General features: G+C 54.2%; 1 protein-coding gene across 1 annotated transcript in view; it reads right to left on the reverse strand.

Annotated features, from left to right (window-relative positions):
* The window catches only part of SBNO2 (strawberry notch homolog 2), a 37247-nt gene extending 15675 nt beyond the window's left edge, over positions 1-21572 (reverse strand). The window contains exons 1-4 of the mRNA XM_087816587.1: positions 21438-21572; positions 16203-16276; positions 15513-15609; positions 752-913 (exon numbers count right to left, since the gene is read on the reverse strand). Coding sequence (XP_087672713.1) covers positions 752-913; positions 15513-15609; positions 16203-16276; positions 21438-21557 — 453 coding nt within the window. The 5' untranslated portion in view covers positions 21558-21572. The remainder of the gene's footprint in view (positions 1-751; positions 914-15512; positions 15610-16202; positions 16277-21437) is intronic.
* Positions 21573-22695: the final 1123 nt, after the last annotated feature.

The following is a 22695-nucleotide window of genomic DNA, read 5'->3' on the forward strand; positions in this document are numbered from 1 at the left end:
CATATGCTGGAGTCTGTGCCTGGCATACTGGGGGACTCTGCTCACCTGTGATCCCTCTGAGCTAGCCTCACCTCCCGACTTCCACCTGGCCAGGTGCAAGGCCCACCTTCAGGTCCATTCAGCTAGTTCCTATCACAGGGTCTTTGCAAGAGCTGTTCCTGCCACCTGTCCTGGCCCACAATTCCTCTATCCCTCAACCCCAAAGTGGCCTCTACAGAAGGATTTCCACCACTTTTCTATCCCATCACATAACTTTGTGTTTCACTAGCTCAGGATCTTTGCCCCTCTGCACAGCTGAAATTGGGGCTGGGTCATTCTCTATAGGGGACCGTCCTGAGTACTGTGGAGGGTTGAGCAGCATCCCTGGCTCCCACCCATTAGATGCCAGGAACACCCCCAGCTGTGACAACCAGAGATGTCTCCAGACATGACACAGTGTTCCTGGGGGCAGGGCCACCCTGGGTGAGAACCATGAAAAATGACATTTTGTTCACATCCTGGGGACCCCCATCTCCTCAGTAGGCTCAACACAGAGCAGGCATGGAGACTCAGCCACCGGAGACACGGGGGGGGGGGCCTGGCTATGATAGCACTTACACAGAAGGAGGGGCAAGGTGCCCAACATAGTAGCTTCCCCCACAAACCCTTGCATTTTCTGGGTTGTACAGGAAAGGTGAGGACCCAATAGCCTCATCAGTTTCTGAACAACCCTGACCCCCCTACTGACATGGAGGCCTCAGGGTGAACTGACCTTATCTTGGGCAGAGGAGCCAGTGCTCACATCCCAAATGGTGGGCACCTGGTTGAGGCTGTCAGCGGGCAGGAAGTCAGGGGTGTCCGCGATGTCCGAGAGGGAGTCCACAGATGAGGAGAAGATGGAGGCGTTGGAGAGGTCATCGAGGTACGAGGATTCCTGGAAGACAGTCCGGGTGAGGGCATGGCCAGGGTGGCCCCATGACAGGTACACAAGGGGTCAGCCACGGGGCAGATGCTGCTCAGCCATGAGAGGAACAAGGCTCTGACACTAGCCATGACATGGACAAACCCTGAAAACACCACACTTATGAGAGAAGCCAGACCCCACAAGCTGTGCACTGACCCCACTGAATGACACGGCAAGAAGGTGACACCTGCTTCGTGCTCATTCCTGTGGAGGTGACACCAGTGTAGGGATTTGTCAGGACTCAGGGGCCCCATACCTGTGGGGCCTGCGTGAAGCCTGCTACACGGAGGTTACACACAGTTTATAATCCTAAATTTAAAGAAAATCAGGTACAATGCCAGGGACATTTGTGCTGCCCTCGCTGGCACCAGGTGCCTGGCTTGCACTGGACATGGGGACATGTGGGGACCAGCCGCTCAGGGGTCCTGGACAGGTGGGGAACGAGCCCCCAACCAGACTTCTCTGCAGGGACGGCCATTAAGAGAGAGCAGTGGGTATCCATTTTGCAGACAGGGGCCCCAAAAGCTCAGGAGCAGAGGAGGGTGCAGAGGAGTAGCCCTCAGCCAACAGTACCAGGAGAAAGACCCACAGGCCCTCCCAAATGAGCACTTCCCCTCCAGCCTGCCCAGCTGAGGCCACAGAGAGCCAGTCCATGCTGACATTAGGCCCTAAGCATTTCAGTCAGTCTGTGGGAGCATTTCCCGAGCAGACAGGGCCAGTGGCCTTGGCAGAAGCCACAGCGAGGGTCCAGGCAGGGATGCCTTCCTGGAGGCCCAGACCCTGTGTACCCCTTACATATTGGAGGCATTACAGAGCCATGGCCAGGTGTACTGGGATGCATGTGTGTCCTGCCAACCAGTAGGGGAAGATAAGAAGAATGGCTGATTGGTGGTGGGGGGATGGGGGTGTCCCAGGAACCTAGGGGCTCAGTTCGGTGGACTCCAGGGAAGAAGGGGACTCTGTAGCCTATCCTGGTGTGCCTGTGATGCCACAGCTAACTGGCCCTGGTCTCAGCCAGCGCCCAGGCCTGACCCATGCCCCTGTGAGGCCCATGTTTCTGGAGCTCCCCTCCCAGCAATCTGAGTCTGAATCAGATTCCTATTCCGGAGTGGAGGGTGGGGAGGTGGGGATATGCAGGTGACCCCATCAACTTCCCAGAAGTTCTGATTCTAACACTGGTGTACATACAGACCCAGAAGAGGTATGCTCCAAGGGAATAGGTGAGGAGGAGATGGAACTGGGGTCCACCCAACAGCCTCTCCAGGGATGGCTGGATGCAGAAGCCTCAGTCTTGCCCATCTGCTGGACAAGGTCGGTCCTGGCGCCACCAGGGGTCAAGGGGTGTGCAGGAAAGATCCCCTTGGCCAAGTGAGCTGGTGTGAGGCTGGGGGCCTTCAGTGAGCCTCCTGCTACCCTCCCCAAAGCCCGGGCCATCTGTGCACATAGGGAGCCATAGGGGCCAGCCGCATGCTCCCGTGGTGTGTAAGGACAGAGCTCGGACGACCAGGCCTGTCCTCACCCCTGCTCCCCCCATGCCCCACAAGCAGCCTGGATCCATGTGGGGGCTGGGGTGGGGGAGGGGTGTAGACTGAGCCTCCCCCCCACCTCCAGCACACAGGGAAGGAGGTGGGGCCTTCAGCTGCCTGATAGAAGACAGGACCCGCTCAGGCACCAGGCACAGACGGTGGCCTAGGTAGGTTAATACAAGCTCCAAGTTCACCCTGGCCAGTGTTGCTCAGTGGTTAGAGTGTCGGCCTGCGCACTGGAGGGTCTTGGGTTCAATTCCTGGGCAAGGGCATTAACCTGGGTTGCAGGTTTGATGCCTACCCCATGTTGGAGCGAGTGCAGGAGGCAGCCAATCGATGTGTCTCTCTCACATCAATGTTTCTCTCCCTCTCCTCCATGCCTTTCACTCTCTCTAGAAGGCAATGGAAAAAATATCCTCACTCCTTGAGTGAGGATTTAAAAAAAAAAAAAAAGGAAAAAAGCCCCAAGTTCCAAGACAGAGGCAGGAGCTGAAGGAGGCACACCTTGAGACTCCCAGGGTGCCCAGCCCACTCATGGGAGAGCCCAGTGACTCAAAAGGCTAGCACAGCTGTCTCAGGGGAAACTGAGGTAACCATGGGTGAGTCTGGCCCTGCTGACTCCAAGGGGGGACCTCCCCTGGGCTCTGCCCCTAGGTCCCTGGGCTCTGCCCCTCCCAGGGCAGGGGGAGTCAGAGGTGGCCCAGCCCAAGTCTGGTGGACAATGCCAAGGAAGGCCAGGCTATGTCTTGCTACCTGGTCCCTATGAAGTGAGAGGGGTAGAGACCCCTGAGACCCCAGCAAGCTGGGCAGGGTGGGGTCTGGGTGTAGGTGGAGGTGGCCAGATGTCTTTGCTGAAATCCCTCTGGGGCCACATCTGAGCACGACCCTGGTGGGCACTGCATGAGCCTGGTCAGAGTGATGCTAGCTCCTGGGGCCCTAGAAGGGATCCAGGGGGCCAGGGGGAGGGGAGGCCCCAGAGCACCCCCCAGCTCCACTGCCTGTGCAGGGTGGGCAGCTGGATGGGAGTGAGAAGGGACCCCTCCCTGGCGAGAGGGGGCCCTGCTTCCTGGAGGCCAAATGGTCCCTGAGTGGTGGGCAGGGTCTGGGAGGCAGAGGAAGAATGGCCCTGGCAAAATGTTGGTGTGCAGAGGTACCCCTTCCAGAGAGGACAGTGGAAGGGGCAGGAGCTTCCCAGTTGAGAAGCCTGATTAGCACCCTGGCAGGGAGATGAGAATCAACATCAGCCATGAGGAGCCATGGGGACACAGGGACACTGATGTGACAAATGAGCAGGGCACATCTCTCAGTGCAAACATGAGAAAGACAACAGAAAACTCTGACTGGGAACATCCTGTAGGACACAACAGCCAGGGCATCCACATAGGAAAGAGAAACTGACTCAGTCAGTGGGGCCTAAGGGGATGTGATGATTGTCATGGGGGATCCTGATGGGGTCCTGGGGCAGAGAGAGGGCATCAGGGGAAACAGGAAATCTAGTAAATATGGACTTTGGTTATTAATGATATCTCAGTCCTGGCTTATCGGCTGTGACAAAGGTACTGCAGTGACATCAGGTGTGGGCAGGGGAACCAGGCAGGGGCACACAGGAATATACACCATCCATAATAATTCTGTGAATCTAAAACTGTTTAAAAATATATCATCTGTTAAGTGGTTGCTCTTGCCCCACTCTATGGATACCACCTCCAGACGCTCAGACAAGCAGCTGGCAATGGGGGGGGGGGGGGAGTCCCTGGATTCTCCGACAAAAGGAGGAGGGGCCTCGCACGGGTCACCAGGGGCCAGGGGGAGGTGAGGCCCCAGAGCACCTCCCAGCTCCACCGCCTGTGCAGGGTGGGCAGCCTGCCCACCAGCCTGTGTGGGAACCTAATTCCTAGCAGCCACCAGCAAACCCCCAAGACCACTCAAACCCAAAACCACCCTCCACAGGTCACCACCTGGAGCACCTGCTCCCCAGACCCCAGGGCCCCTGCTGCAGCCCCTGAATGGGGAGGGAGCTGGCTGGTTACCCAGACAGTTCTGGGGGACCAGGAGAGCATGGGGTCATCTGCTGTGGTTACCATATCTGCAGCATTTTGGGAGCCCCTGAACCAGGTAAGGAGCTGGCAGGGCCATTTTGGAGCTGCCCAGACAGTAACAGCGCCCCCCTCCCCACCACAGCCCAGCTGGATGGGACAAGATGGCCCCCCACACCTGACCTGGCTCTGGGCCTCTCGCAGGATGGCTACAGCTGCTCAGACCCCAGAAATGACCTTCAAACAGGTTCTTTCACTGCCCTGGGGCAGGGGCTGAATGCTTGCCTGGGTCCATGGGGAGAGGAGTTGTTACAGGGACCCATTCCTACCTGTCCAGTCAGAGCCAATCCCAAACTGTGTCCACTGCTGCTGGCAGAGAGGCTGATGGCTGCCCTAGGACACCCCAGAGCCAGTGAGACTCTCACCACCCAGACCAGAGCAAGCACACAGACACAGCCCCTCCCACCTCCCCCTCTGGCCACAAGCACTTTCATTTTGCAGCGCCTCCCTGGTCCCTCCCCATGTCCCCACTGGTTCTCAGAAAACTCCTGCAGATTCACTGTCTCTGCCAAAAAAAAGCCTACGGGAGCCAGGAGGAGGGGAGGAGACCCCAGGATCTGGTGGGTCCAGTCAGTCCTCACAGTCGGCAGGTGGCTGGACCTGCCTGCCAGGTGGGAGGGGGCCCGACTGACTCCTGAGGGGGAGCGGGAGGGTTACCTTGTTGAGTGCTGCCAACTGCAGCCAGAACTGCAGCTGGGACATGGCTTGGCCGCCGATGGGTCCCCTGGAAGGAGCGCTCCCTCATGACCTTGGGTGCTGGGCAGGCTGACGGCTCTGCTCTCAGCCCAGCTGCATTTGCATGTTGGTTTAGTCACCACCAGCGCCTACTTCCCCTAAGGCCTCTGACTTTCAGGAAATGATGCCTGCCTGGTAAGTCAGGGCGATTACTGGCAGCGCAGGGACAATTACTGTACAGGGCGGAATCTAGCCACAGACAGACGCTGTCAACAATGCGCCAGCCCACCAGGTTGCACCCTGCCAGCCCCGGGTGCCCCATCCACTGTCGCCAGGCCCCTCTGCAGACACTCAGGGTTCAGATGGGACATTGGGGGGCATGGCTGGGACAACCAGACAGATCTTCCCAGCCCTGTCTGGTTCCCCAGACTGCTGGTGTACTAGGTTCTGTTCTACCTGGCCCCCTCCCCTCGAGAACTGGGTTTGGTAGGGACCCTCTGTGGCTCCCAAGATGTCCACAGCAGTGATTCTAAGGGGCACAGGTCCCCAGGAAACAGGGAAGAAACAGGTCCATCCAACTCCTAACATGCTCCCCCACACCCTCCCAGGCCCAGTCCCTAGCTCCTCAGCCTGGACCCAGGTCCATGGCCTTCACCTGACACCCTGGAGCCATCTCCAGTGCCTCCTGGGTGCCCCAAGGCCTTTGCCTATGCTGGGACTCCACCTAGAGTTCCTCCTTTTGGGCACCCGGGCCCACCCTGCTCCTTGTCTTCCAGCCTTGTCAAGGGCTCTGCCTGCCCCTGAAGCTCCGTTCCTCCCCACTTCACCTGCCCCTGCCTCCCTCAGTCCAGCAGCATAGGAGTAGGTCCAGGAAGGGCTGGTGGGCAAGGTATGCAAAACCATCATACCCTGTGGGCTCAGAGCCCTAGGCACAGGTACCCACCCAGTGGGAATTATTATTTTTTAGATCACTCCTCACATGCTGAGAAGAGGGACCCTGGGCCACCCACTGAGTCAGGAAGAATGAGCAGTCACAGGGTCCAACCCTGCAGTCCAACGAGGCCACTGTAGCAGCTCTGGTCCTGTCTCCCCATACAGCCAGGGGGCAACACAGACCCCAACAACAGAGTGAGTTGTGGGATAACCTGCCAGGCCATGGCCACCATGAGAGGGAGGAAAAATGTACATATGGCAGTAAGTTCAGGAAAAGATACCTGAAACCACAAAGCAGCAGGGAAAGAGGTCACCAGCAAGATGAGATACACTGCACACCCAAGGGACTGCTAAACCTGAACAGACAACAGTGACAAGTGCTGGCGAGGACGCAGAAGTGTCGGAACCTCCAACAAACATGAGAATGTGCAACAAGTGTCTCTGTAAAACAGTGAGCAATTCCTCCAAAGGTCTACAGTCACCACATGACCCTGCAATGCCACTGCTAGGTGTCCACTCAAGAGAAATGTAAGCATGCTCACACAGAAACCTGTAAACATACATCCACTGAGGCTAGACTCACAACAGCCACAAGGTGGAAACAACCCAAATGTCCATCAACAGACAAATGTGGTCCAACCACACACTGCGATATTACTCAGCCATAAAAAGGAGTGACGTGCCCTGGCTGGTGAGGCTCAGATGGAGCGTTGTGTCATATACCAAAAGGTGGCGGGTTCAATTCCCAGTCAGGACACATACCCACATTGTGGGTTCCATCCCCAGTTGGGGGGTGTGCAGGAGGTAACCAATCAGTGTTTCTCTCTCTCTCCCTTCCCCTCTCTTTAAAATCAATTAAAAAAAAAAAGAAAAGGTGAAGCAATGACCCTCGCTACAACTTAGACGGCCCTTGGACACATGATGCTCAGTGAGAGAAGCAGACACAAAAGGCCACACAGTATGTGATTCCATTTATGTGAAATGTCCAGAACAGGCAAATCCACTGGGACAGGAAGTGGGTTAGTGGTTGTCAGGGGCTGGGGGAGAGGAAGGGGGGTGACTGCTAAGGAGGATGGGGCTTCTTTTTTGGGTGAAGGAACGTTCCAGAACAAGAGAGAGGTGATGGTTGCACAACATTGTGAATATACTTTAAAAGGGTGAATTTTAAGGTATGCAAATTGTCTTGATTTTAAAAAGAATTACTTGGAATCTGAAATGAAAGGAAAACATAATAAAATAATAAATGAAAAAAACCTTTTTATTACTAGGTTTAATGGGCATAAAACTGATCAAGTTGCCAGCAAAGTTTGTAAACTCTGTCCCTCATATCTCATCTCCAGATGGTTGACCAACTGGCAAAGATGACCCTAAAGAGACAGGGAAGCCCAGGATGACTGGGGGTCTGAGGGCAACGAAGGGCTCCTGCCTAAGAAAGTCATCACCCAGGGGCACCTGCCCACCAAAGCCTGTGGGTCTTGGATGGGACTGGATGGTAGTTAGGGGGCTGAGTCAGGTCTGGGCAGAGGTCCTGGTGGAGGCAAAGCAAGTGACCTGGGTACTAGTGTGGGTAGGGGCCACACCAGAAGACGTGGATGGCCACGGATCCAGCCCCATGAGTGTGGCTAGTCCCTGTCTGGCTGTGTCTGTGCTGTGGGTTGCCTAGCAGGCGGGACCCTTTCTGGCCCCCAGGCTGACCCTTCATTATGTGGCTGGGTGCAGATGGGTGGGTATGGCCCAACTGCCTCATGTTTCCTGAGAAAATGCCCCCACGTGTTTTTGGGGTCTCATCCCTTACCTTCTCCACCTGCCCTGCCAGTTTCTTTACACACACTCGAGGGCTCGGGCAACCACTGGCCTGGGTTGCAGGTATCCTATCTGTCCCCAAGTTACAGTGAGTTCAGCTGAGGCTGGGGAGTGGGCAGCACTCACTGGACAGAGGAGTGGGGAGGGCATTACAGGTCCTCCTCAAGCACACCTCACTGCTAGAATGTTCCTGTTGAGAGCTCAATTGTGTCCCCCAAAATGACAGGTTCGAGTCCTAACCTGTAAACTGGTCCTTATTTGGAAATAGGTTTAATAAGCTAAGATGGGGTCACAGTGGAGTAAGATGGTCCTAATGCAATTACTGTTGTCCTTATAAGAACAGGGAAATATGGACATAGGCACATAGGGAGAGACAACATGAAGACAGAAGTAGACACTACCATGATGTGACTACAAGCCCAGGATGCTTGGAGTCCCCAGAAGCTGGGAGAGGCAGGAGGGACCCTTCCCTGAAGCCTCAGGAGGGAGGGTAGCCCTGCAAAATCTACCCCAGAAATGGGAGGGTGTAAATCTCTCTGGTTTTAAGCTGCCCAGTTTGTGGTACTTTAGTGGGGTAGCCCCAGGACACTTCTATAATCCTCCCGAGAGCTCTGCTCTGTCAGCCCATCATAGGGCCAGCGCCTGGTGTGGCCCCAGTGGCCTCACCAGCACGCATCTCCTGACCGCTTTCCAGCAGTACAATCTGTGGGACTGCCCCCAGCCTTTAAAACCTCCCTCACTTCCTTGTTTGCAGGTGCCTGGGTACCCCGACTTCCACATAGAGACTCTCTGGAGACAAACACCCATGCTCCTGGCCCTTGGCACAGACTACAGCAGGCGGGTTCCTGGCTGTGGTCCTCAGCACAGACCTTGGAGGGTTCCTGGCCATGGCTGAGTGTGAACCAACAGGCTCCTGTGAGAAGAAGCCTCACACTCTCTTTTTGCCAATGCTGGTAACTGCTAAGAACCCACTGGCAAACCAAGACCTCTGATCCCGTGAAATCCATTTGCCAAGCAGTTGATGCCACCCACCTCCCCCCAAACAGGGAGCTGCTGAGAGTTTTTGAAGCACTTTTCTGAGCCGTGACCTCATCTTTGCTTCTCAGAAGCCCAGAGACGCAACGCTGCCTTGTACGTGTGTGTGCGCCAGGAGGTGTTCAGCACATGGGAAAGAGCTGTCCCCAGAACATAGCCAAGATAAGATGTTAGGGGTCCAGGTGGCCTAGGGAGGAGGTTTCAGGGCAGCATCTACTCCAGTGAATGAGTATGTGGGGCAGCAGGGGGGATGGAATGCTGAGTCTCTCACCCCTAACGCATTTCCGACATCTCCCTAAATATCACCCCCAATCAGATTCAGCTACATCTGGAACACATGTCCACACACAAGGCCTGTACACAATGTTCACAGCAGCAGGTTTCACAACAGCCAACAGTTAGACACAGCCCAAATGTCCACCAATGGATGAATGGACAAATACAATGTGGTCCATCCACACAGTAGAATATTACTCAGCCATGAAAAGGAGGGAAGCGCTGACACTAGTTACAACATGAATGAACACTGAAAACACGCTGGTCAGTGAGATAAGCCAGACACAAAAGGCCACACAGTGTGTGATTCCATTTATGTGAAATGTCCAGAACAGGCAAATCCAAAGACAGAAAGTGGATTCATGGTTGTTAGGGGCTGGGGAGGAGAATGGGGAGGATGCTTGCTGATGGGGACAGGGTTTTTGGGGTGATGGAGTGTTCTGATAGAAGACAGAAGTAATGGGTACACAACAAAAGCCAGCGAATTGTATGATATTCAAATTGTATCTCAATCTAAAAATAAACGATGAAAGAAAAGCTGCATATTCAGACCCCCCAGTGCTCAGCACACCCACCCGTGTGAGACCTCATGTGGGGCCCCTTGAGCTGTTCGGATCACCAACCAGGGACTTGGGGCCTGAATGGCTCCATGTCAACAAGAGTCAGAAGGAGAGGAGGCCCTTCCTCAGGGATGTGGGTGATACAAGGTCCAATGCAGGGATGACACAGCATGAGCCTAGGCCAGCCCAAGTGGCTACAAGGGAGGAAATGTTCCAATGGCAATGCAGAGGGACACAGGAAATCCTGAGCAGACACTCCTGATCAGAGCCCACGTTGATATAAATGAATGACTAAATGGCTAAGGGGAGGGGACAGCTGCCTCTACACAATGCCAGCTATCAGTGTAGCAGTAAAGACAACAATCTCTGCTAGATGGACGCCTCAGTCACAACTGCTGTAGCAGACAACCACCAACAGATGACAAGGTCATTCCCACCCCCACTACAAGGGGAACAGCCTGGGTGTCTCTCCCAGCATGAGAGACAAGTAGCACCCTGACAGTGGGCAGTGGAGGGACCTGATGGAGGCCACCCCAAAGGGGATCAAGGTGAATCCCACTGGCAATGAGACACATCAATACCAGGGTTGCAGAGACAATGCACTGAGGACACAGGGTCTTATTTGTGGGATTCCTGCCATAAGCGCAGGGCCCCAGTCTCAGCAAGAGGCCCCCAGGCAAACCCTTCAGAGGCCTCAGTGTCTACCTGGCATTTGGGTCTATCACCAACACTGTGACACAGGGGCCGAGGTTATGTAGGATGATGACGTACACAGAAGCTTGCTGAATGAGGGTGGCCAGGAATTCTCAGTACTATTTTTGCAAATTTTCTGTAAATCTAAAATATTTTAAAATTTGTTTTGTCATGAAAGCATTCAAACATGCAGAAAAAGGCGTCAGAGCTTAAATTTTCAGAGAGCCCTGGGTGCATGAACCCTCACCACATTGGAACCTGGGTCTCAGGCCCTGGGCAGAGCAGCGTGATGGGGGGGCCACACCCAGCACAGCTGCCTCAGAGAGGCATCTGGACTGCAGAATCCCCCATGCTGCAGGCCCCCTGGGATCTGTGAAGGGGGTCCCAAAGAGGCATGGCCAACCTGCCCCCAATGTTCCTGGACCTGGGTTGGCTCAAGTGTGAAATCGAGGGAGGGACCCAATACCCCTGGGGTTCCATGATTCATCCCAGGAGACAGGAGAAGAGCAAAGACCTCAGACAGCAAAGCCAGGTCTGAGGCCAACCACAGGCTGGGGAACCACAGGTCCCAATGCATTCCCCGTGGAGGTGGGGGACAGAATGCTGACCCTGGAGGAATTACTCCGTGTCTTAAAGGGAAATTGGAGGAAGCTTTCTCCTTGCAGGTAACAGGAGACACACAGCTCATCTCCTTGCTCTTTTTGCTTTGGCTGCCAGGAAACTTGGGAATCAAGTTTAGTTACCAGGAAGTTTATTAAGGCCTACGGGTTTATATTCACTCCTTGCCCCCAGCCCGGCTCTAAATATTCCATTTCAATTCCTTCCAATTTATACAGCAGTAGGGAACATTTCTAGAGTGTGCCATGGGCCACACGAGGGCTTTGCATGATGTATCAGTTTCCTTTGACTGTCATAATAAATTACCACAAACTTCCTAGCTTAAAACAACACAAGTTTATTACCTATGGTTCTAGAGGTCAAGAGTTCGACATGGGTCTAACAGATCTAAACCCAGGTGTGGGCACCGCTGGTCCTTCCAGAAGCTCCAGAGAGAATAGTTTCTAGCCTTTTCCAGCTTCTAAGCACTGCACCCCTACGCCTTCCTCCAGCAGCACAGCCTCTTCCATCTCTCTGACTTTGACCCTCTTGCCTCACTCTTATGAGGACCCTGGGCCCCCTGAGGAATCTAGGGTTGTTTCCATCTCAGGGTCCTGGGACTTAATTCTACCTGCATATTACTATGTGAAGTAATATCCACAAGTGCTGGGACGAGGATGGGGACATCTTTGGGGTTGCGTTCTAACACACCCACTCAGTGAAATGCATTCTTTCTTTCTTTTGGGATTCCCCAGCTCCCATGTCTGGGACTTGAAAACAAACTGTATAAGCAGGTTTTTAAGAGTTAGATGTCTGCCCTGGGTGTTGTGGCTCAGTTGGTGGGGCGTCATCCCATGCACCAAAAGGCTGCCGGTTCAATTTCCAGTCAGGGCACATGCCTGGGTTGTGGGCTCAATCCCTGGGAGGAGGCATACAGGACACAGCTGATTACTGTTTCACTTTCACATTGATGTTTTTCTCTCTCTCTTCCTCTCCCTTTCTTTCTCTCTAAAAATCAACTTAAGAATCTTAAAAAAAAGAGAGCTGGATGTCAGAAGGGTCAGAAAGGTCTGGAGAGCACTTGGCTTGGCCAGGGGGCAGGTACAGAGATGCTTTCCAGCCCTAAGCTTCCTCCAGGTGCCTCAGAATGGAGGGTCCTGGGCCCCTTGGGTAATCCAGGCTTAATCCTGAGGATCCTTAACTTAATCTCATCTGCAAAGTCCCTCTGCTACATGAGGTGACATCCACATGAGGTAACATGTCCACAGGTTCCAGGACCAGGATGGGGATATATTTGGAGCTGTCCCTGAGCCAGCCACCATGGTGATGTCACTTAGTCTGAATCAGGAACAGAGGGTGCCTGTGGTGGGCCCAGTGGGCCGGGCTGGGCTATAAAGAGCTTCGAATACTAGGCTAGGTCTGGACTCCTTCCTGGCTCGGCTCACAGGCCCTGGGGTCATGGGGGTCATGGGAGAGGTGCAGAAGGCTGACCAACAGGTCCATGCCCTGAGCCAACTCTGATTTCATGTTTGTCCGATCCCACACTCAGCACTGGGGTGAGATTTTGCTGGAAGAAGGTTCTGCTTTATTTATTTATTTATTTATTTATAAATATCCTCACCCAAAGATATGGTGTTTTTTAAAACTGATTTTAGACAGAGAAGAAGGGAGAGAGAGAGAGAGAGAGAGAGACAGAAACATCGAAGTGAGAAAGAAACATTGATGGATTACCTCCTGTGAACCGTTGCCTCCTGTATGCTCCCCAATTGGGGATCAAATGCGCAATCTGGGTATGTGCCCTGACCAGGAATTGAACTCACAATCTTTTGGTGCACTGGACAATGCTCCAACCAACTGAGCTACCCAGCCACGGCAGTCCTGCTGTTTTAAAAGGGAGATCTGGCTCTAGCCGGTTTGGCTCAGTGGTTAGAGTGTCCCACCATGGACTGAAGGGTCCCAGGTTCAGTTCTGGCCAAGGGCACACACCTCGGTTGCAGGCTTGAGCCCAGGCCCCAATCAGGGCATGTGTGGGAGGCAACCACTCAATATGTCTCTCTCACATCGATGTTTCTCTCTGTCTCCCTTCTACTCTCTCTGAAAAGCAATGGAAAAAATATTCTCAGGCGAGGGTTTAAAAAAAAAATAGGGGGGAGATCTGGGTCCAAGGTATCCTAGCAAGGTGACTGGAGTGGGGGATGGGCTGCTATGGGTTCAGCAGGCGCTCAATAAACATCTGTGAGATGGATACATGAACTCTGAGTGCTAGGAAAGGCATCTGTGACGCCCCAAGGGGTTCTAGGCTGAGAAACCACATTGTTTCTTGGCAGAGCAGGGGAGGTGGTGGGAGCCAAATGCATTAGAGAGAGGGATGGGGGAGTAAAGCCGGGTGGGTGGCCACAGGGGTTGGGAGGCTTCCAAGAGCCATGGACTCTGCATACCCCATGCCTCAGTTTCCTCATTCACACATCAGGTGATGCCCCAGCTGGGGAAACAACATCAGGAGATAAGTCTGGATGTGGAGTAGTGTCTGAGATGGGTTGAGAGGAACTTAATCAGAGCTCTGAAAAGGCGACCAGCCCTGCAGGATAAGTCAACACCCAGAGACGCAACAGATGGGGGAGGGTCTTGAGCTGACAGCCAGGGCACCCTGACCCCCACTGGACCTTCCTCGCTGGACACCAGCACCTCCCAAGGTTGGGCAATGGCATCCACCAAACCACAGAGGCCTAAGGTGTCATACTCCAGAGCTGAAGGAAGAAACTGCAAACGCAAATGGAAAGGCTGGGGGGCCAGGTCCACAGGGCCCCTCATCTCTGTCACATCACTACCCTTATCCTGGGAGACTTGGGGGCTCAAATTTCTTCTACATGGCCCCCAAAGGGTAGATGAGCCCTGTGCTCCCATTTCTGAGAGGCCCAGGCTCATCTTTTCCAGGGTGGCCACAAGGGTCACCAAGGGGTGACTTAAGCAACAGACATGTACTCCCACAGCCCTGGAGGGTGAACGTCTGGGAGGGTCCCTCTTGCCCCTCCTGGCTCCTGGTGTCTTTGGCTGTGGCCACATGGCCCTGTCTCTGCCTCCCTGGTCATGTGCTTTGTCCTCTGTGTCTGTGTCTCTTCTTCTCTCTAATGACGCACTGGGTTTAGGGCCAGGCTGAGATAACCAGCATCCTCTCAACTCCATTATTAACTCATCATTCCTGCAAAGACCCTAGTTCCAAAGAAGGACACATTCTGAGGATCCAGGTGGGTGTGGATTTGAGGGAGAACACTGGTTACCACAGTATAGCTCCCTTGGTCCAGCTCTCTGCCCGGTCCTATTGAAGCCCTGAGTGCACAGAACAGCCAGCTCCAGTGGGTGTGAGCCAGATGAATGGTCTGTCTGGATCCAAGTGAGTCCAGCGGATTTGAATTAACTGGTTTATGCTGCATCCCTCCACAGCTTGTCCCCTCGTGGGCCTCACATGCCCCCACTTCACAAGGAGGATGGAGGCTAGGAGCTGAGTGGCTGCCGCCCCCTCACTCCTTGATTGGCCTCAGCACCCTCACAACTGGGTGGTTCCCAAACTGTATGCTGAGCCCCCCCACACACACACCCCCCACTACAGAGAACAGGCTCAGGCGAGTATTTGAAGTTTCCCAGGGAAATGCAGTGCCAAGGCTCCAGTGGCCCCGGGTGATCACATCAGAGCAAAGGCGCCGGCATTAGAGTGAGCGTGGGCTTCTTCCCAAGAATCATCCCCGCAGAGCTCGGTTTTCCAGAGCTGGCATGAGGAGACAGGGGCGCTAAGCAAGAACCCTAAGGATGAGGCCACGAAGGCAGGTTCCACCTGACTCCTTGAGAGCTGAGCTGCCCCATGTCCCCCAAGAGAATAAATCAAACATTGACTGTGGGTCACATTTTCAAATGACTGCTAGGTTTGGGGACACAGACACTCACTGAGGGGCACCACTCTTGCCTGGGGGCATGGAGACCAAGGATCCTCCCCTAGACACTAAGGTGAACACAAAGCCTCTGCTGGGAGAAGGAGGAAGGCACCAAGGTTTGGGGAAAGTGAAGCAGGTGCTCTGAAAGGCAGCCCCACCACCCACACACACGGCATGACCAAAGGGGTGACAAGGAAAACTCCCATCCTTCGTTATATAACCTCTGACCCAGCTCTCCACTGTGGTGAAATTGCCTCTGACAGATCAGAAGAGCAGGGCTGTAGTTGAGGCTGGCAGGGCCAAGGGGCACTGCTATTCCCCAAAATAAGCCCTATTTCCACATGGCTCAGCAGAGGTTGTTGGCGCAGACCTGGGGTGCAGCAGGGGTCCTGTGGGCAGGCACTTGGCCACTGGGGGTTCGAAGGGCTACTTTGACTTGGGTCTCCTACCTGAGGAAAGTCGCTCTTTGGCAGGAAGCTGGGGGTGGCAGCCGCAGGACTATAGCTGGTATCTGCACAGGGCTGACCCACAAAGTTCATAAACTGGCTGGAGAGAGATAGGAAAGAAGGTGAGCTGTTGGGTGTGGTGGGGGCACTGTCCTCCCCACTTTGAGTACAAGACAGAAGTGGGGCCACCCGCTAACAGAAAGAACTCTGGTGTCTCAGAAACTCAGCTTAAAGGAGGGGCCCAAGCACCCACATCCCAAGACACAGCAATACAGAAAAAAAAGGGTCCAGATACATGTGCTCCCACGACCTTCGTACAGGTCATTCCTTGGCCTGGTTCCCTGAAAACTCCTATTTACCCTACAAAACCCAGTTCCGTTGCCTTCTAGAGGAAAATGCACTCCTGGTTCCTTTTGCCCCCAGAGTTTCTCACCACCCCAACCTGTTGTCACCCCCCACAGTGGAGCCCTCTCTGGCACCTGTCTCCACTACCTCTGCCCTTTTCCCTGGTGGGTTCTCACTAAGACAGATCTCAACTGCCTCAGAGCAGCCAAGATCAGGCCCACGGCCCACTTGGCAGGAGGTTGAAGCTCTGCGAGTTCTAGTTTTGTTTAATTCATGACTGCGGAACGGGAAGGCAGAGTGGCCATGGGACGTGGTGAGGCAGGCTTGGACCCGAGCAGTTGTACTTACTGGTTTTCACTGGAGAAGGCTGGATATGGCGTAGGCGGGAAGGGGTTCCACCACCGGTAGTGCAGCATGGCGCTCTGCAAAAGAGCGAGTGCATCAGAAGGGGGCTAAAGGGGATGGGAGAGGAGGGAACCTGCCCCACTCACTGGGTAGGGTTCCAGTGGTCCAGAGCCAGGGACTCCAAGGTCAGGGTACAAGCCCCACCCTTGGCCCCTAACTGGATCACCTGGGAGTCAATTAACTGCTGTGTGTCTCAGCTTACCTAAGTGCATGGGAGAACCCACTGAGAGGGTTGCAGTGAAGATGAAAGTATTGATCAATACATGTGCAGGACCAGGTGGGGATGGGTGGGTGTGGTCCCAGAATCCCAGAGGATTGGGTGGGTATGGTCTCAGAATCCCTCAGTCAACACTGCCAGCCACCTGAGGTTCTGACACCCAGGCCTGGGGCCCAGGAACCTGTATTTCACAAGGGCTCATGTGTTGGTGGCCCAATACCCTGCTCAGGAGCCTCCCACCCCCATTCTACAAGTGAAGGATAAGACCACATGCAAAGCAAGATGGTGCAAGTCCCTGCAGGGCCAGGCCCCATGGGGGAGATGTGTGGCCTGCCCAGGGAGAGAGGACTTCTCAGAGGGATGGGGGACAAGGCCAGTGCCAGGGGCTCCCACCAGCACCACGAACTGGCTCCTGCCCTAGCAAGACCCTCACAGCCCAATCCCTCCTAGGTAAGCTGGGAGATCACCCTTCTCAGAGCTCCCACGGGCCAAGGGGGCTACCAGTATCAGCTAACTCTGTCTGGCCCAAGAGAGCAGCATGGGCAGGGGTTCCAAGAAACCTGCTTTGGGAAACACCAGGGACGTGGCTGGAAGAATGAGCCTGAGGTCAGTGGGTACATAAGGGACCTTGCACTGCGATTTAACAGGACCAGCTTGAAGGTGTGGGACCATGAACACTCTAGCTCCTCTGTACAACGGGTGTGGCATGTCCTACCTTTACACAGCTCAATTCAGCCGGAGTTCCCTCCCCTAAAACAAGCCACAGCCCTGTCAATGAAGCTCACATATGACCCCGTCAGGAGAAATGTCCTTTGGGAAGAGGCCTACTGGCTACAGACACAGTCTCCACTTCTCCCAGCTGGCCCAGCTGGATGGCAAGTCTGAGGCAGGAGCCCAGAAGCCCAGCAGCCAGCAGCCTCCTACTGCCTGGCCCACGCAGGTCCTGGTCCTCAGTAAAGTGGATGGACACAACTCCCCTGGCTGCCATGTCCTCCCTCTCTGAGACCCTAACCCAGATCTGGCCCAGAACCAGCCCAGATGGCCAAAACCACTAGAGCTCCATTCTCCTGCACCCCCTCCATGCCAAGGGGAGGAACCAGCCATGAATGTCAGCCATGAATTCTCATCACTGTGCCCCACCCCTGACCCCTGAAGGGGCCTGCCAGTGTCCAGATGTCCAGTTCCAGAGAATCAGTGCAAGGAAGAAGGGGAGAGAGACATGTTGAGACATTATGGACTGGAAGAGGCCTCCCGCCAGTTCTCAGTTTTTGCACAGGCTGCAAAATAAAAAAAATCAAAATAAAGAATTGGGGGGAAAAGAAGTGCAGGGCCTCTCCCCAGCATGAAGGCCACAAGGAATCTGCTGTGGAAGCCTCCAGAAGGAAACTGTGGCTGGGAGAGCAGCATGGGATACCCTAGCAACCCTACTTCTCCCCAGGGCCCTGGTCCAGGGTCACTTCCCCCCTGTGGCCCCATTTGAGAAGAGAAATCCAGCTCCAGAGGGATGTGAACTTCCCAAGGTCACAGGCACTTCCGGAACATTCTACTCCAGGCCAGGCTTGGCCTCCTTAGATGAGCTAGCATAAACGGTCTCAGGGCATGTGGAGAGCGCCTGGAACAGGCCAGTCCAGGGAGTGGGTGCCTACACTGTAAACCCACAAGGAGCACAGCTGGCCTGGAGGCTACAGGTGTCTGGGATGGGGAGGACTGAGGGGGTTGTTTACTCCCTGACCTTCTCCACCTACACTTTAGATCAGGCCTGGGGAGCCTTCATGGAGCTCCTGGGCCAGGAGACCCCTAGGTCCTCGAGGACCTTAAGGCCTCAGCTGGGGAGGCAGGACGGTGGGGTGACTCCTCGTTTTGTCTACCCAGCAACCCCAACCTCCTTCCCCAGCCTCTCTAGTAAGGTTGCCAATCAAGAACAACCCAGTTTGGCCCTGGCTGGGTGGCTCAGTTGATTGGGACGTCATCTTATACACCAAAAGGTTAGGGGTTCATTCCAGATCAGGGCACACACCTAGGTTGCAGGTTCAATCCCTGGTCACAGAGCATAAGGGAGGCAACCAATTGATGTTTCTGTCTCACATGGATGTTTCTCTTTGTCTCTTTCTCTCTAAAAAAAAATCAATTAAAAGCAAAAACAAAACATATCCTTGGGTGAGGATTATAAATAAATAAATAAATAAGCAAATAAATAAATAAATAAATAAATAAATAAACAAATAAGGAAAAACCCAGTTTCACCCTACCGAGGTGGCACCACAAAGTCAGCCAATCAGAGCCTTCCTTGGGATTTTCCAGTGCAGCCAGAAGTGGTGGCTTTGACTTCTGAGGGCAGGCCCCTTGGATGTGATTGGTCCAAGACAGACATCTGACTCCAGCCCGTCATTCAGAGCCTGCCTGGGGATTCTCCATCTTTAAACAGAGGCTAGCCCTCTCCTTGGGAGGGACAGGCACTAGGTGATTAGCCCTAGCTGCCCAGGCCTCCTGTAAGCTGACTAGGAAGATGTCACTCCTGCTAGGGAGGCAGATAAAATACAGGACATCTAGTGAAACTGGAATTTCTGATAAGCAATAAGTGATTTTTTTAGTGTTAAGTATTGCATGAAACATACATAGTAAAAAATTATGTGTGTTTATGTGAAACATATATTTCACTGGACAGCTGTGTTTTTATTTACTAAATCTGGCCACTTGAGCAACACTGAAAATCCTGGGGCAGCTCCACCTCCCACTTGATCCACTCTGGTTCCCCTTCCTGAGCTTGGTTCCACCCAGCTAGGAAGCAAAATTAAGGAGCATGTTGCCCACACCGACTTGCACAAACCTGCAGTCCGCATGAGCTATAGGGTCTGCCAGCAGCTTCCTGGCCAGACCTAGTGTGGCCTGAGGGGCAGACTCCACAATCAGTGGCTCAAGAAGAACAGGCTGAGTGCACAGCCTGGTGTGGGGTGGCCCAGACCCAGGAATTATATTCTAGAAACAGCCGGGGGACAAATCCACGAGGGGGAGGAAAACACAGGGTGCTATATATAGTAATAGAAAACTGGAACCACCCCAAAGGTCCAACACTACGGAAATAATTAAGCAAATTATGAGATGCTGAGAAGGAAGAATCCTGTGTGTTATAAGAACAGCAAGTTTGCCTGGCCGGGCGTGGCTCAGCGGTTGAGCATCGACCTAGGATCCAGGAGATCACGGTTTGATTCCTGGTCAGGGAACATGCCTGGGTTGTGAGCTCGATCCCCAGTTGGGGGCGTGCAGGAGGCAGCTGATCAATGACAACTCTTTCATCATTGATGTTTCTATCTCTCTCTCCCCCTCTTCCTTCCTCTCTCTGAAATCAATAAAGACATATTTTTAAAAAAAGAATGGCAAGTTTGTGCTCTGAGCCTGAGAAACAGGCACAATGGAATCCTAGAAACAAACCCGATACCACTCAGGGGACAGCACAAAGGGACAGTGAAGGGGATCAGAGGGGAAAAGGGAAGGTATCAGCTGTGACAACATGAGCAGAAGCTTGGGAGGATCAGGGGACATGTACACACAGCTTCAACAGGAAGGAGAGAGGAGGCTGCACCAGTTCACGGAGCTGCCTAGACCCTACTGGAGGCCCTGCTGGATCTCAGCTAGGCTTTGAGCTGCAGGTGGTTTATCAACTCAGTGCCTGCCCAGTGTTCGAGGCTGACATGGAGTAAGTTCAGATTCCATGCTGTCATGATAGGATACCATGTGGGCACAGCTAGGCTTGGAGGAAATCCTGGCTCCAAGTCCCCCAGCATGTTCTGATGCTCCAGGTATGGGCCTGGTGCCTCCCAGTGGTTTCCAGCACTGGAACCTGAGCTCTGCTTCCTTGTTGCCCATTACCCAGCTCCTCTTGACCCTGAGCTTGAATCTAGTTTCCTCTGCCCACCCAGCCTTCTGCCCATCCCTGCTGCTTCCCAGGCTGTTCTCTGGTGCACAGCACCCCACCTGCTCTCCTCAGCAGTCTCCCCGCCAAGAAATACAGTGGAAGAGGAGCTTTGCTTCCACCCAGGCCTGACTCGCTGGAGACTTCTGGACCCTCCTCCTGGGGCCACTTGTGCCTCTGTGACATGAGGGCCCAGCTGGCACCTGTGGTGGTTTTGTTACTTATGATACTTAATATAGTCATGAAAACCTGGGAGCAACCAAGACACCCTTCAGGAGGTGATGGATAAAACTGTGGTCCATCCAGACAATGCAATATTACTCAGTGCTAAAAAGAATGAGCTATCGAGCCACAAAAACACATGGAGGAACCTCAAATGCATATTACTGAGTGAAGGAAGCCAATCTGAAAAGCCTGCATACTGTATAATCTCAACTCTAAGACATTCTGAAAGAGCAAAACTGTGGAGACAGGAAAGGGATCTGTGGGTGCCAGGGATGGGGAAGGATACACAGGCAGAGTACAGAGGGTTTCAGGACAGTGACACTACTCTGTATGATGCTATAATGGTGGATAAGTGTCATTGTAGATTTGTACAAATGCACAGAGTGTCCAACACCAAGAAAGAAGCCTGATGTCCGCTGTGGACTTCAGTGGGTAACAATGTATCAATATTGGCTCCTTTGTTTTAACAAGGTAGCTCACTCGTTAACCAAGACATTGACGATAGGGGATGTGGTGGAGGAGTATATGGAAACGTTCTGCACAATTTTCCTATAAATCTAAAACCAATTAAGAAATAAAGTCTACTGAATCACAAAGAAAAAATACTGAAGAAAAATAAACAACCATGGCCCATTGCAGGGGTTCCAGTCCCACAGGTGAAGGCAGCAGTCAAGCGTAGGTGGCTCCCCAAGGGCCAGTCATCATCTTTGCAAAAGAAACCTAGTGGCTCACAGTTGAGGAACAGACAGGACAGTTGGTGGCAGACAGGATTCCCCACTGAGGGCAGCGTCCCACCCCAAGGCCAACTCTGGGGGGCCAGGCTCACCTGGACACTGGACCCACACAGTGGGCTCTGCAGCGGTGGCGGGCTGTACAGGATGCTGCCAGCTGGCGGGGCCTCATGCTGTGGGAACTCCCCGTCCATGGTGGGCCCCACTGCCAGCATCAGGCGGCTCCTCAACCTGGGCCACGGGGGCGTCTATCTGGGCTTCTTGCTCCAAGGCGGAGGCATCATGACCTGGAGAGAGATACGACATGTCCTGAGGTCAGCCTCTGACCCCAGCGGGCAAAGACCCCCTGTCCGGGGACAAGGGACAGTCGGCAAGGGACAGCTAGGCCGGGCTTGCACAAAGGGGTCAACCTCCCCCTCTCCGCCAGGCTCTGCCTCAGCCGTAGGACCCCATGGGCCATGTACCACACCCTCACCCGCCCTGACTGCCCCACCTCAATGGGGAGGATGTAAGCTGAGGCTTCCCAAACACTGCAGTGCTGCCAAGGATGCTTCTTAGTTCCCAGCCTCTCCCCAGCAGCTATTCTGGGAGGGGTCCTCTCAGACACCAGGGCAGAACTCCTACTCAGCCTCCATGCTCAAAGGCCACAGGAGGCCCCACCCACTTCCCTGGGCCCCCTCCTGGGGACACTGGGTCTGGACCTCTGGGATGAGGGCAGCCTCTTTAGCATGGCCAGTTCACCCCGCCTCATTCCCTCCTGCTGGTCACGCTGACTCAGGCGGCCTGGCCCACCGAATAACATGTGGCCCCAAAGAATGTTCCTGATACCCACATAGAGAGCCATGAGCTCTGGGACCCCTGATGTGAGGGGTGACCCCTGGGCACCTGGCTTTGTGACTGGCACGTCTGGCTGGGAGGCAGAGTACAACCAGCTGGCACCTCTGAGTTGGGTGTGCCCACCAGGCCCATGGGCCAGCCCTATCCTTCTGCAGCCAGAATAGGCTTGCCAGAGGGTCTCTGGGGAGTCAGGGCCAAGCTGAGCTGGGAAGAGTCCCCAGGCCTGGTTCGGGGTAAGGATACACAACGTCCCCACCGAGAATGTCCCTGTTCTTTAGGGCAGGCACACCCAGCAAGGAAAAGCCACAGGGGTGACCCCAGCTCCTCACGACTTCCATTTGCCCTGTGGCCTGTGACTGAACACCCCCACCCTGTGCCCCACCCCTCACTATGAGCAGAGACCCTAGGCTGGCCAGCGTGCTCCTCAGGAAAGAGGCCACCCCAGGACGTTAATCACCCAGGGAGGCAGCCGCCACTCCCAGCCAAGCCCTGAGTGAAGAAATCCTCAGGACTTCC

The sequence above is a fragment of the Miniopterus natalensis genome, chromosome 4, assembly GCF_054644295.1.
Source record: "Miniopterus natalensis isolate mMinNat1 chromosome 4, mMinNat1.hap1, whole genome shotgun sequence".
NCBI classification, from domain to species: domain Eukaryota; kingdom Metazoa; phylum Chordata; class Mammalia; order Chiroptera; family Miniopteridae; genus Miniopterus; species Miniopterus natalensis.